The sequence below is a fragment of the Lissotriton vulgaris genome, chromosome 2_1 (genome assembly GCF_964263255.1).
Source record: "Lissotriton vulgaris chromosome 2_1, aLisVul1.2, whole genome shotgun sequence".
Classification (NCBI taxonomy): Eukaryota; Metazoa; Chordata; class Amphibia; order Caudata; family Salamandridae; genus Lissotriton; species Lissotriton vulgaris.
The window spans coordinates 331,124,994-331,140,076 of NC_141687.1; the positions used below are offsets into that span (position 1 = coordinate 331,124,994).

The window sequence follows — 15,083 nt, forward strand, 5'->3', positions numbered from 1 at the left end:
GCATTTTGTGCCAATGCTAGGCTATTATGTGGCCAGACAGGCGCAGCAGGTACGTCATCTTGCACTATAATACCCAGTCTGTTATTCCCTAACGGAAATGCTTTATGCACAAGGGGCGGTGCATTATATGCCACAAATGGTGCAATGAGTTTCAGGGATGGCGCTTCGTGTGCTTGAGCTGACTATGTGACAGAACTGGAGTCCCACGTGCCTGGTAAAACGCTCATGATTTGGGTTGGTGCTCTATATGCCAGAACTCGTGTACCAAACTAGTCTATTCTGTGCTGTAGCCACGGACATCTCTATCCTTGGAGTTGCATTTTGTGCAACGTTGTTAAGCCAGGTATGTTGGAGACTGGGTGTATGCAAATCAGTCTTGGCTCTGCTTCAGAAGGAACACTCTAGACCGAACTACCCATCCACATTCCCTCTGATGGAGAGCACAATTTTTTCCATTTTTTTGCATTTATATCGCGCATAAATCACCCGAAGTTCTCAGAGCGCTAGCAAGCAAGGAACCTCTTGACCCTCAGCCCCAAAAGAGCGAGGGCAGCTCATATGGCTAGAAAAGCCAGTTTTTTAGCTGTCTCCGGAACTTCACATTGTCAGGCTCTAGGCTGATCTGAATGGGAAGAAAGTTCAAGGCTTATGTTGCGGTTTTACTGAAATCTCTGTCACCGTTTCTGACTGTCCGGACTCTGGGTACAGAGAGAAGGGCCTTGCTGGAAGATCGTAGCGTTCTGCCTGGAACGTGGGTCTTGAGCTTGTACTCAAAATAGGACGGTTAATGACCATTAACCGATTTATGGACTAGGCAGCATAGTTTAAACTTTATGCGTTTTTGAATGGGCAGCCAATGCAGAGTCTGAAGGCAAGGGACTGAGGGGGAGCGAGGGGGTAAATCAAGTACTAGCCTTGCGGCGGTATTCTGGAGGACCTGTAATCGATTTAGAAGTGTTGAATTGATGGCTGAAAAGAGAGCATTTCCATAGTCTATCCTGTTAACAATAAGTCCCTGAATTAGGGGCATGCGTGCAGAGAGTGGGATCCATTTGAATATCTTCCTTAAACTGCGCATCAAACCGTAACTGGTACCCACGGTTTTTCTGATGTGCTCAGACTTGGTTAGCTTATCATCGATAATCACTCCAAGATTCCTGACAAAGGGCTTGGGGGCTGGGCAGGGACCGAGGGATGCTGGCCACCAGTCTGGCGACCAGATTTTGTCGGCTTTACCGAACAATATGACCTCGATCTTTCCTGCATTCATCATGAGGTAGTTCCTGGTCATCCATTCCTGTATGTCGACCATACAGTTTTTGAACCTCCTTTTGATGTCGTCAGGGTTTTGATTGATGTTGATTAGGATTTGAGTATCGTCGGCATAGGATACGGTTCCAAAACCATGTGCTCTGATGACCTTTGCCAAGGGGGAGACATATAAATTAAAAAGGGTAGGGCTCAATATGGATCCCTGCGGAACACCCTTATCGTTGTCATAGTAAATGGAAGAGTGCGAGCCTATCTGGACCCTGGACCTCCTGTTACCTAAATAGCTTGTCAGCCATTGAAGTGCGGCGCCCTCAACCTCTACAAGGCGTTCTAATAGAATGCGATGCGAGATGGTGTCGAAGGCCGCAGACAGGTCCAACAAGATCAATATAGCCGATTGTTTAAAGTCCAAAGTCAGTCTGATATTGTCCACTACCTCCAACAGGGCCGTTTCAGTGCTGTGGGATGCCCTGAAATTGGACTGGGAAGGGTCGAGGACTTTGTTGGACTCAAGGTAGGTGACAAGCTGTTTATTTATTAGGGCCTCCATAATTTTTCCAAATAGTGGAAGAAGGGAGATTGGTCGATAATTGACAGGTTGATCTGGGTCAGCTGATGGCTTTTTTAAAATAGGCCATATTACTGCCTCCTTCCAGTGCTTGGGGACGGAACTATGAAGTAGGGATTGATTGAGGATAATGGTTAGGACAGGGATCAGTGCCGGGGAGATTTTGGATAGAACTTGCGGAGAGGCAGGGTCTCCTGGGGCTCCAGACTTCATTTTCAGCAAGGTTTGGTCCACCTCTTTTTCTGAGAAAGGTGAAAACTCTCTTAACGTGGCAGTCTGATGTTTGGAGTCATTGCCACAATTGACGTCTGGGACAGCGGTCTGATCAGTTGTCGTCGACTGGGGGAAGCATTTGTGGATGTCATTACTTTCTCATGGAAGTAAGAGGCTACAGATTCTACCCACTCCTTGGTATCGGGAGGTACCAGCTGAGAACCTGATGGATTTGTGAAGTTCTCTTTGTGAGTTGGCTGCTGACGTGATCCTATTACCTAGGTAGATTTTTTTTGCCTCGGCTATTTCCTTCATATACTGCCGGTGTGCAGCTTTATAGGTTTCCCTATCTTGGACACTTTTTGTGTGTCGCCATTTCCTTTCTGCCACCCTGGTAAGGAATTTTATTTGCTTCAGGTCTGGCGTAAACCATGGTGAGTTGTTCTTAGGGGGTTTAAATACGCGTGCAGGGGCGATGTCATCCAATGCAAGAGTGATTGCCGATTCAAATTTCATGGCAGCTAGGCTAGGGTTGGTGTTTTTAGAGATGGTAGGAGGAGTGAAGTGGGCGGCAAAGGCGTCCATGGTGATCTTATTCCATGGCCTGCTCTTTTTCGGTTTGGTCGGGCAGGTTGCCTGGGCTTGTATGCTATTGATGGCAAATTTTATGATAAAATGGTCGGACCGAAAGACTGGGTCGATCTGTGTGATCACAACCTTTGGGGAGTTGGTGCAGACAAGGTCAAGAGTATGGCCAGCTATGTGGGTTGGGCCTGTTGGGAGTAGGCGTAGCTATAGGGCATCCAGGTTGATAATTAGGTCTATGGTTTGAGGATCGAGGGCTTGCTCAAGATGGTAGTTGACATCTCCTAGCAAGAGAAATTTTCCTGTGGCGAGGGCATAGGGCGCTATTGCTTCCACCAGTTTTTACGGGAAATGGGTCTTGGACCCAGGGGGCCTATAGATAAGGGCTATCTTCCATGATTCTTTATTGCCCACGGTCATAGTGGCAATGAGCATCTTGCCCCAACTTTCGAGGTAGGAGTCGTTTATATGGATTTTCATAGATGCCTTGTGGATTATAGCCGTTCCACCCCCCTTTTTTATGCCAGCGCGGTCAAGCCTATGTATTGTATACACGGGGGGCAGAGCTTCTGCAATGTCAGGTGCTGATGACACCTGGAGCCAGGTTTCCGTTACGAACAATGCATCCGGTTTGACTGAGTCCAGGAGCGCCCAGATTTGTCATGAGTGCTTAGCCATAGATCTTGCATTGCAGTATAGACAGACTAGGTTAGCTTGGGTCTTGGAGGCGCGGTCAGTTTGATGGGATTTTTGTATTGGTAACTTGTTTATCGCTGGTTTTAGTTGGGAGCTGGAGAGCCGGGCTGTTGGTAGAGGTCGTTTGACTGGATTGAAGCTGTGTATTTCTACGTTTGTGTATCTGATGATGCCCATTTCACAGTGCTGACCGTGGTGGCGAATCAGCAGAGTCGACGGACAGACAGGGTCCCTGGCGTCTGGAGTCGGCCGGGAGCGGACGGGCGCAGACGGGCTTGCCTTTGGCGCGCTTTCGGCCCAGACCCATTCTCATTTGTGCCAGGGCTGTTGCTTTCTGTGACAAGACTCGTGCATTGTGTGCTAGGACAGGTGCTCTGAGAGTTGGGGCTGGTGCATTGTGTGAATATGCTGGTGTGGTGCATGTGTATCGGGTGGTGCTCTGTGACATGCCAATGATGCTCCATTATGTGCAGTGGCTGCTGCAGTTATATCACGTGGCTGTATAATGTGCCAGAACTGCTGCATTTTGTGTCAGAGTTGATAATTTGAGAGCCAGGGTGGGTGTATTACTTGTTACGACTGGTGCTTTATGTGTCAGGGTAAATACACTGTGTGACTTACTGTGCAGGTGTTTTGTGTGTCTGGGCAGTGCTCCATGTGCCAGGGTTACTGCATTATTAGCAATGGCCTTCGCATAGCAGCATAGGTTGCTGCATTACTAGGCATAGGGTAGTGTAGATGACCAACTTTGTAGGGGTTTTTGGTGTGTTTTTGCTGGGCCAGTCTGAGCCTGGCAATCTACATCGATCAAGGCCCATCACACTCTTTGCCTGCAGTAACGCATACTCTTCAATCTTGCGGTCTCCACTCTGTGCTAACATAAATAATGGGACAGTGCTCGTCTCTATAGTGACAGGTGAACGGTGAAATCTCAGGCAAGACGGAAACAGAGCTGTTATAAACCCATGTCTGCTGTTTTCTGGCAGCCATTGAAGCCTGCAGTAGACAGCTTGACCTCGAGTATGGGTCATGGCCCCCTTCCAGCAGACTGGACTGTTCCACTGGGGGTTCCAGGCAAATGATGTCACTGTAAAGGATTATTTGCATCAGATCAAGGGGCCCTGCACCCTACCAATGGCTGGGTTTTTTTTTACCACCAATTTAATTACATTTCAAGCCCCTGGCAGTTTCTTGTAGCATGCTGAATCATTCAGTTTTCAAATATTAGCCCAGGGAAACCCCGGGCTGCTAGAAGCACAGCTACTGGGCATTCAGCCTCTTTAAATTTAATGGAGTTTTAACACATTTATTCGAACTTCAATATTTTCCTCTAATTCTCAAAGATAGCATATTTTACTCGTAAACATTGGTCATAAAAAATACGTATGCACATGTTTCAAAGAGCATTCATAATCAATGTCAAACAATAGACACATGAAAATATTAACAAGACATATTTTCAATGCATGTAAAATAATGTAAACAGTTCATCAATGCTTGATATTCAAAAAATAATAGCCAACATCCCAATGCATTTCGGGTTACAAGCAGAACCCTTCTTCAGGGGATAAATTATATGCGGTCAAAAGTTCAATCTTCCTTGAATGATTGGTATCTCAAAGTGCAAATTCGACAGGATCTAAAAGACAACAGCATACCAAACTTTATTGTGTTGTTTCATATGTACAATTTTATATCAAAAAAGAACATTCTGGAGTAAACACTGAGGGGAAAAAAGCCAAAGTACGCGCCACCAAGAGTTGACACCCGTGTCTTACAAAGCAATTAAAAAGTGTGAGATACAAAAATAGCAAGCCGACTCGTTCATAAAAAGAGATGAAATCAAACATGCTTCACTCTCGGAATTGAAAAACGGGACCCAAAAGGTGACATCAAAAACTCATGCTAGTGACAAATTCACCGACTAACTTCCAGTATTCTATTGTCTGCCCTTAAGTAGAAAAACTCCACTACAATGTAAAAGAATACATACACTCGTCCGAACAGCCTCACGTTCATCCGGTAGCTTATCCAACGTGAATAACCCTTTCTTTGCAAGAACCTAAATAACAAGTTGATGAGAGCCTATTACAATTACGGAGCAATGTGTAGTAAAAACCCGCAAGGGTCTAACTTAAAAACAAGTCTTACCGCCAACTTGAAAACGGGTAAACGCGCTGCTCAAAAAGGCAACAATCTGTATGTTTAAGAAAAACTTGTGGTGAGTTTAAATCTGTTGGACAGCCGTCCTTCCCAAAAGTAACTGCTAGTCTTGTGTTAAAGTACTGACCTGCCACCTCCTGCAACGGCGTCCTGAATGAGTCTCTCGGTGCGAGTCCGCCCTACCGATCACGTGGTGCGGAACTCGTCCGGTGGTTACTGCCTTAGTCGACACAAAGAAGAGACTGTAGTCACTCAACTTTGTTAATCCTCTCTAATCATGGCGGTTGTAGTGCGCCAGCAGCCTTGACGTTGTCAGCAATAAGTTCGTATGTATTATGCAACATGAGAAAACCAGTTTAAGGTATACTTTAAGTCACTGGTTCTTAGTTACGGTATCCCAAGTTAAATAGAAGGAATAGTGGTGAAATACGCTCGTATGTGATATTATGCACGTATATATCGTGAGACAATCTCAGAGGTCACCTGTATCATTCTGTCATGGACTCTTACTATGTTCCTACGTTGAATGTAAAGTGTCTGAGGTAAAAAAGGTCAAAAAGAACACAAGCTATTATATAACACAATTAAATAATTTATAGGAAGGTTGAAAAACAGGGTAAGCTGAGAGAAGAAAAGAAAAAATCAGTGCCTAGACTCAGTGTTCCCCCTTACAATCTGAAATACGTCATCATTTGAAGTTCAGAGAAAGCACAAAAGTTCATAATGATCATTTAAACCATTTGGATTAATAGTTCCTAAGAATTTTATCCAATGTGTTTCCCTTCTAGCTAGAAGTGTATGCAAATCCAATCCTGAGGAGCGCTCTATGCGTTCTAAGACTGTGTACCTGAGTTGGGGAATTGTGTGATTGGCTTCTACCCAGTGTCTGGCCAATGGGGAGGTTGTAGTGTGATTCCTAATTCGGCTTTTGTGCTCTACTATTCGAGTCTTTATTTTTCGACTTGTACGTCCCACGTAGACTAGTCCACAGGGACACTTAATCGCGTATACAACTCCTTCCGTGTTACAGTCTGCATTGTGTCTTAGTTTGATGCTCACTCCTGAGTGTGGGTGAGTAAATTGATCACCTGTGATAACATTCCCACATTGTCCGCAGTTATAGCATTTCATCATGCCCCTCTCTCTTTGTCTAGCTGTTCGCTTTTGAGGTTTCAAAAATTCCCTTAAATTCTTGGTTCTAGTATGTGCGAAAAGGGGACTGCCTTGAAATACTGTTGTGAAATCAGGTTCACTTTCAATAAGTTCCCAACGTTTCCTGATTATTGTCTTGATCTGTGTGGCTTGCGTAGAGTTCTTGAGAACAAATACCTCACGGTGCGTGGGTACTTTCTCTTTAGGTGTCAAAAGTTCATCACGAGTTTTTCTCGACGTGATCTGAGCAGCTTCGCTGAGTATTTGGTCTGGGTAACCTCGCTCTTTGTATTGTTGCATCTGTTTGGTGATCTCTTCTTTACTTCGCACATCATCTGATGTTATCCTCTTAATTCGCATCATCTGCGAGATCGGAAGATGTTTTTTCAAACTGTACGGATGTGCGCTCGTGAACAGCAACGCATTGTTAACATCTGTTGGCTTCCTATACACCGATGTAGATAACCCAGTTGATGTTTTACTTATTTCAATGTCTAAGAAATGAATCTTCTGTTTTTCAATACTATGTGTAAACTGGATGCGAGGGTTCTGTTCATTCAGTTTGCAAATGCTCTCTTCCAGTTCGTCTCTGGTACCTGTCCAGATGACTAGAATGTCATCAATGTACCTCAGGAAAACAGCTGCATGTCTTTTCCACATCAGATCCGACAGTATGTGTTGGTCCTCAAAACGAGCCATGTAGGTATTAGCGTATGATGGTGCTCCGGGAAAACCCATAGCTGTCCCTGTACGCTGTATGAAAAAATTGTCCTTCCACACAAAGTAGTTGTTGTAAAGAGCAAAATGTAGTAGTTCTAGAAGAAAAACTGCTTTGTTGTGATCAATTTCTGACTGTAACAGTCGCCATTCTATTGCCTCCAGTCCTTCTTTGTGTGCTATTGAGGTGTATAGTGCGACTACATCAATTGTACAGAGCCAGATGTCATTCAAAAAGAGATGTTTTTGTGATTCCAGTTTCAGTAAACAGTCGGTGGTGTCTTTAACGTATGTCTTCCAGGATTGGACCAACGGCAGTAAATAAAAGTCAAGATAGTATCCTAGAGACTCGTGGATCGAGCCGCACCCTGCTACTATAGGCCGAAAAGGTGGTTTGGTTTTGTGCTTGTGCACCTTTGGTAGCATGTATAAGGTCGGAATCTTAGGTGCGGAGTTGAAAAGAAATTTCTTAGTGTTCTCATCTATGATGCCAGAGTCTAGAGCTTTAGACAGGAATTGTGTTATATAATAGCTTGTGTTCTTTTTGACCTTTTTTACCTCAGACACTTTACATTCAACGTAGGAACATAGTAAGAGTCCATGACAGAATGATACAGGTGACCTCTGAGATTGTCTCACGATATATACGTGCATAATATCACATACGAGCGTATTTCACCACTATTCCTTCTATTTAACTTGGGATACCGTAACTAAGAACCAGTGACTTAAAGTATACCTTAAACTGGTTTTCTCATGTTGCATAATACATACGAACTTATTGCTGACAACGTCAAGGCTGCTGGCGCACTACAACCGCCATGATTAGAGAGGATTAACAAAGTTGAGTGACTACAGTCTCTTCTTTGTGTCGACTAAGGCAGTAACCACCGGACGAGTTCCGCACCACGTGATCGGTAGGGCGGACTCGCACCGAGAGACTCATTCAGGACGCCGTTGCAGGAGGTGGCAGGTCAGTACTTTAACACAAGACTAGCAGTTACTTTTGGGAAGGACGGCTGTCCAACAGATTTAAACTCACCACGAGTTTTTCTTAAACATACAGATTGTTGCTGGGCGACCTTTTTGAGCAGCGCGTTTACCCGTTTTCAAGTTGGCGGTAAGACTTGTTTTTAAGTTAGACCCTTGCGGGTTTTTACTACACATTGCTCCGTAATTGTAATAGGCTCTCATCAACTTGTTATTTAGGTTCTTGCAAAGAAAGGGTTATTCACGTTGGATAAGCTACCGGATGAACGTGAGGCTGTTCGGACGAGTGTATGTATTCTTTTACATTGTAGTGGAGTTTTTCTACTTAAGGGCAGACAATAGAATACTGGAAGTTAGTCGGTGAATTTGTCACTAGCATGAGTTTTTGATGTCATCTTTTGGGTCCCGTTTTTCAATTCCGAGAGTGAAGCATGTTTGATTTCATCTCTTTTTATGAACGAGTCGGCTTGCTATTTTTGTATCTCACACTTTTTAATTACTTTGTAAGACACGGGTGTCAACTCTTGGTGGCGCGTACTTTGGCTTTTTTCCCCTCAGTGTTTACTCCAGAATGTTCTTTTTTGATATAAAATTGTACATATGAAACAACACAATAAAGTTTGGTATGCTGTTGTCTTTTAGATCCTGTCGAATTTGCACTTTGAGATACCAATCATTCAAGGAAGATTGAACTTTTGACCGCATATAATTTATCCCCTGAAGAAGGGTTCTGCTTGTAACCCGAAATGCATTGGGATGTTGGCTATTATTTTTTGAATATCAAGCATTGATGAACTGTTTACATTATTTTACATGCATTGAAAATATGTCTTGTTAATATTTTCATGTGTCTATTGTTTGACATTGATTATGAATGCTCTTTGAAACATGTGCATACGTATTTTTTATGACCAATGTTTACGAGTAAAATATGCTATCTTTGAGAATTAAAGGAATATATTGAAGTTCGAATAAATGTGTTAAAACTCCATTAAATTTAAAGAGGCTGAATGCCCAGTAGCTGTGCTTCTAGCAGCCCGGGGTTTCCCTGGGCTAATATTTGAATGATTGTTATTTAGGAGGGAGTTAGGCACACAACCCTCACACTAGTAAGCACGCTAAGAATTCTTCAAAATCCACACAATCCATCTTCACAATTGATTACTGGTGTGCAGATCCACCCCACACAAGGAATCATTCAGTTTAGCAGACTTCTCCAACGAGTAGCTCGTGAGCTACCGGTAGCCTTCCAGCTACCTGTAAGTAGCTTTCCTGTGTGCAGCCCAGTGAACTAAATTAGAAACGTTTGCTTGTTAAATTCTAATGTAAGCTTGTCTTATGTGGTTACTTGTATGGTTACTGTTACTTCTCTAATATTATTAGTATCTTAGGAGGATTTCATTGAGCATAGGTAGCTCTTTTTAGAGAAAAGGTGGAAATCCCTTAAGGTAAGTTAAGTGGCGCTCATTATTCCTCCAGCCTGCATATCTCGCACACACGTTCACTAAAAACAGAGCAGCCCTTTCCTGGCCCAACCATTGCCTACTGCTTTTCCTGAAAGCTCCATTGAAATCCTGCTGTTCCACTGTATAGTAGTTTCCACTTTTGTCCTGTGTAGCACTACATTTTAGTGCTCCATGTCCCTTATTACATCAATTCTCACTCCCGCTGTACTTCAATTTAAATGCAGCTTTCTGTACCTTCAGTTAGTTTTTCTATATCGGTGTGCATTCACTAATGCAGGTCATAGATAGCCGACTGCTCATGTTCTTAGTGTTACACTTTTCTAGCTCGTACCCACCTTAGCTCCATATTTTTAGGTCGAGCCTGGGGCTCTGCGAGGCATTCTGTATTGGAGTATGGACTTGAAGCCCCGCCCATATTTATCATTGGTTTGTGTCATTGCCCTTCTTACATCCTAGCTTGATTCCTTAATAGGCTTGTTATTCCCTCCTTAATACCACCTTGCCTTCATTTGTAACCTCTCATGAGGACTGGCCCTTTTACTTCGTTTGTTACATGGTACGTCTTATTTAGTCTGTAAGCACTATTTTCTTTAATGAGTTTCACCTACTGCAGGCATGACATGCTTTCCAGCAACATTCAGCGCATCATACGCACTTTCACTTTCCAAGCAGCCCGGGACAATGGCCTGTTCTTTGAAATGCAATAGGTCTCACATTTACAAGAGTTTGAGTCTTTGGCATTGTAAAAAAAAACAATGCCTTTTATTTATGTGTTAATTATCAAAACAGATAAATAAAAGGCATTGTCATGTAGAATGCCAATACTTTAACTCCGGCAAATGCGAGACGTATTGCATTGAAAATGCTTGTTGTATTTTAGCCCCTTGCACTCCTTTCCTGTCAGTTTCCTCTGCTGCAACGTCCTTGTCCTTCAATTCTTCGACTAATGTTCTTTGTCTATCAGCCCTTTCCTGTGCTTTGTTCTCCATCTTAAACCAATGGTTATTGCAAACTTTCTTTTCGAGGGACTTCCTTCTGATACTGAGTTAGTTCAACTCCTATACAGTAAGGTCCTTTGCTCGGAGGATGATTGATTGTTTCCCCAGTACATTTTTCCCTTTCTGTTTGCTTATGACGTAATTTTTTCATAATTGTGCCCTTAATTCGTGTACAGTGCTCAGTACTGATTACATAACACTCTAATTAATATTTGAGCAGATGCATAAGAAAAGAGTGGTTCCAGTTCTATAATGCAGCCCAAGAATGTGAGGCTACCTGTGGTAAGTGGGGGTGCGGGGGGGGGAGGGGGTACAGGGTGCACGGTGACTTTTTCCTAAGTAAAGAACAGAAAACAACATCCTTCCATTTCACCACGTATAGATTCAGAGGCTTCATTTGTAATGTGTGATATTTCTAGTCTCTAAGGTTTGCAAATACATTTTGCACGGCTAATTTCAGGTAAAATGTCCTCTGGCCCCTGCTCCGTGCTCTACGGAAAATCTTGCCACTTCTCCCACGGGGCTCCAGAGCTGAGGTAGTGCGTAGTTCCATTCTCAGTAGGATCGACTACTGCAACGCACTACTTCTGGGTGCCCCGAAGATTCTGGTCCTAAAGCTTTAAAGGATCCAGAATATGGCCGCTAAATTGGCCTTGTCTCGACCGCGGTCCGCCTCTTCATCGGCAGCTTTGGCCGATTTGCATTGGCTCCCAGTCCAGCAGAGAATTGCGTTTAAAGCTCTCTGCCTTGTTTTTAGGGCCCTGCATGGACTGGGACTAAGCATGGGCGGAAAATCCGTTTCGCTCGCGGATTTTGCGGATTTTCGGTAAATTCGCAATCCGCGAGATTCGCGAATCTCCGGCAAAATCCGCAAATCCGCGAGCAGCGGATTTCATGGCTTGCTCGCACTGTTCGCGTGAGTTCGCGGCTTCCCAGTACAACTTCGCGCCCCGCGAATAAGCGCAAAATTGCAGAAATACGATCTTAGCAAAACTGAAACTACTTACCAGGTTCAAAAGTTCAGGCTCAACATTAGTAGCCATTTCCTGTAGTGCTTCCTGAGGGGCCCCTCCAGAGTTCAGTTGCCAGTTGCAACTATTATGTGACCCTGCTCTGAACCTCAGAATAGTTACACATATGCCACAAAGGTCCTGAATTACAGCTAAGGGAGACAAGCAGGAGCCAGGCTGGAGGTTCAAATCCATTAATCAGCCCCTAATTCATTATTGTCAGTTGGGGCAGGGCAGGTGTTGTAACTAATTTTGCAACAATGAAAGCACTTAGCAAGTGCAAAAGATCACTAATCAGGAAGCACTAAGGAAGCAGGTGCCAGCTAAAAAAATATTCTGTGACACATTAATCAGCCCCAAATTAATTCAGGTCACTTCAGGCAGGGAAGGTGTGCTTGCGTTGCCACAATAATGTACACTGACTGGACAACCAGAGGGTGCTGTGATGAAACAGAGGGTGGCATGGGTGGGCCAGAGGGTGGCATGAGTAGTCAGAGAGTGGCAGTGGTGACAGAGAGTGGCAGTGATGAAGAAGAGTGTCCCAAACAGGCTGGACACGTAGAAACAACAAGTTCGCGAAACTTGCGACCCGACAGGTAAGTTCGCGTTTTGCGAAATTGTACCAAACCCTCGCGAACTGGCAGAAACCCGCGCGAACGCAAAAACAAAAAAAATCCGCAAATTCGCGAGAATTCGCGGATTTTGCGGATTGCGAGTTCGCAAATCCGCAAAATTCGCGAACGCGAGATTCGCAAAATTCGCCCATGCTTAACTGGGACCAATACCTCTTCAGAATCTTTTCCTCTGGTATCAGGCAGCCAGACCTCTAAGATCGTCTTCGGCGTTCCTGGTAAAAGTCCCTAAAATCAATAGAATGAGAATGGGTGGTCGCGCTTTCAGTTTTACGGCTGCCACGCTGTGGAATACTCTCCCTCTGGCATTGAGGAGTTGCCCTGATCTGCTTACTTTTAAAAAGGACCTTAAAACTTACTTGTTCCCCAGAGTAATGTAGCTTTTGTAATAGATGCATGGTTAGGTCTCAGCGCCAGGATACCCTTTGGGTGACAGCTGCGCTCAATAAGCAATAAATACATACATACATACATACACAAACAAATTCTAGGGTTCCAAAATTCCTAAGAAGCCCCATTACAAATGTGTTGTAAAACCTTCTCCTTTACCCTGCTCTTTCCAGTCATTTGTGCAGTTAGTACATTGCAATGACCATAGCACCACAATTCACTCCCATAGGACATCATTTTCGTGCGGTTGTCTTGCCAGTTCATTTAGAAGGGGCCAGAGGACATTTTACCTGCATGGGAGACACTGCTGCTGCCGGGGCTGTCCGTACCGGGATGCCGCTCAAGAGGCTGCGGGGTGGCGCCTGGATTGGCATGTTCTGCCCTGTGGAGCCTGCAGAGAAAGAGTGCATGAAAGAGGGTCACAATCTGATTCACCTGTTTCAACAGCATCTATTTATACCCTAGCTGAACTGAGCCAGACTCCACTCTGGCATGAAGTTCCATTCCTCTTTGGGAAACTTTTCAAATTCAAACCCAGCTTGGTAACAAACAACAATTACTACCTCACAGTTGACGCATAGCAAGTGGCAGTGTCGGTGAACGAAAATCCAAAGTATTTTGTTCAAAGAGGTTCAAGTTCCAATGGGCCATGAATGAGCTGAACTGTTCCTATTGGAGCATGACCAAAGCTGATTTGCATATGTCTGGTCACTTAAGTGCGGGGAACGTTCAGCGGACGTCGCGTGCACTACCTCGCTAGTGCTGCGCACGTCCGCTGAACGTTCCTATCCCATCCGCTCAATGGAACGTTCCGCACTAGCGCGGAATTTGCGGCGCAGGCAACGGGTTAAACAGTGTTATGAAATGCACCCAGAGTATTTACGAGTGGTTTAGATATCTAAACACTTGACGAAGCTTTTATGATTGGCCGTATAAGAGGCCATCAGTTGATGGCATATAGACTAAATTGCTCCCTCACCATCTATTGACAGAGAAGGGGCAGTAGAAATGGTATCGTTTGTTGTACCCAGATCCTGAGATAACGTTTTAGATGTATAAATAATCCATGCTTAACAATGCAAAACACATTCTTTTTTTAGGAAGTCTAAATAGTTCCATACTTCTATGACAAAAATAATGGAAATGAATAGCTGAGTGAGGTGCCCGATAGAACAATCCTCCCTTACTGTTTTTCAAGTCTGAGAAAAATATAGAAGTAAAAACTGGCAATTTCATTTGCAAGAATCACAATCGTTGGACAAGCATCAGATGGACGGACACAGGAATATTTTTAAAGGATACTACCGAGGTTTAGCAGAGCGAATTCATGTTTTAAACACACTGCAACCCATGGAAGTCTTCGATACTGACACTTCAATTAGACAAAGCCAAGATACAATGGACCGACCACCAGTTCTGTCAAAGAATGTATGATGTTGAAAACAACCAAGGATCCCAATAGGTGGGAACTGGAGCCCAGAGACATCTGCGTTGTCTAAATCTGATCCACTGCTCCAGTTTATATATGTAACATGAATGACAAACGATAAGGTTTTACATTATCGACCTGCATTGTGGAAGTAAGGGTAATTTTGTTGGGATTATTTTGACAGCTTCTTTTGCACAGTTGCCATTTTCTTGTGAACATGCACAAAGAAACATGAGGAAAACAAACAATTTAAAAGAGACTTTAAGTTATACTTCAGATAAGAAAGTTAATGGAGACCAGCAGGACTTCCATAATTTTAATATTCATAATCCCCATTTCTGGCGATCGCATAGACAGTATTTCTCCAAGGGGAAGCAGAGCGGCACTTTCTCAAGTTTGAAAAGAGGCCCACAGATAAAACGACTTTCTATTGGTGTCTAGAGAAGAGAGGATGTCGGATAACCCTCGGCACATGTCCAAGGAAGAAATAGTTCTAACAAATAAGGCATCAAATGGTAATTCCGACTACACAGTAAAGGTTTACTTTCCGTACCTTGTTCTGCAGAGTCAAAAGACTTGATAAGCAGCTTGACGGTGGGCACAGCATCAGACGGAAGAGGAGGTGCTGGATTCATGGTGATCTCTTTCCACCGGCTGCTCGGGTCCCCCGCCATGGCGTCCACCTCATCCACCTTCAGTCTGCAAGACAAGGCAAGAGACTTTATATGCTGCACAGGTCAGCCAGAACCTTTAGAAGCACAGCAAGACACACAGGCAGAAGGGAAGAAGGAATACACTATTT

The 15,083-nt window shown here is 44.0% G+C and overlaps 1 protein-coding gene across 2 annotated transcripts in view; it reads right to left on the reverse strand.

Moving 5' to 3' along the window:
* SPECC1 (sperm antigen with calponin homology and coiled-coil domains 1) overlaps positions 1-15,083 on the reverse strand; it is a 1,296,450-nt gene that overhangs the window by 663,087 nt on the left and 618,280 nt on the right. For both annotated transcript variants that reach the window (XM_086955068.1, XM_086955069.1), the window contains 2 exons: positions 14,835-14,980; positions 13,143-13,243 (listed from right to left, as the gene is read on the reverse strand). In XM_086955068.1, the coding sequence (XP_086811194.1) occupies positions 13,143-13,243; positions 14,835-14,980 (247 nt within the window). The remainder of the gene's footprint in view (positions 1-13,142; positions 13,244-14,834; positions 14,981-15,083) is intronic.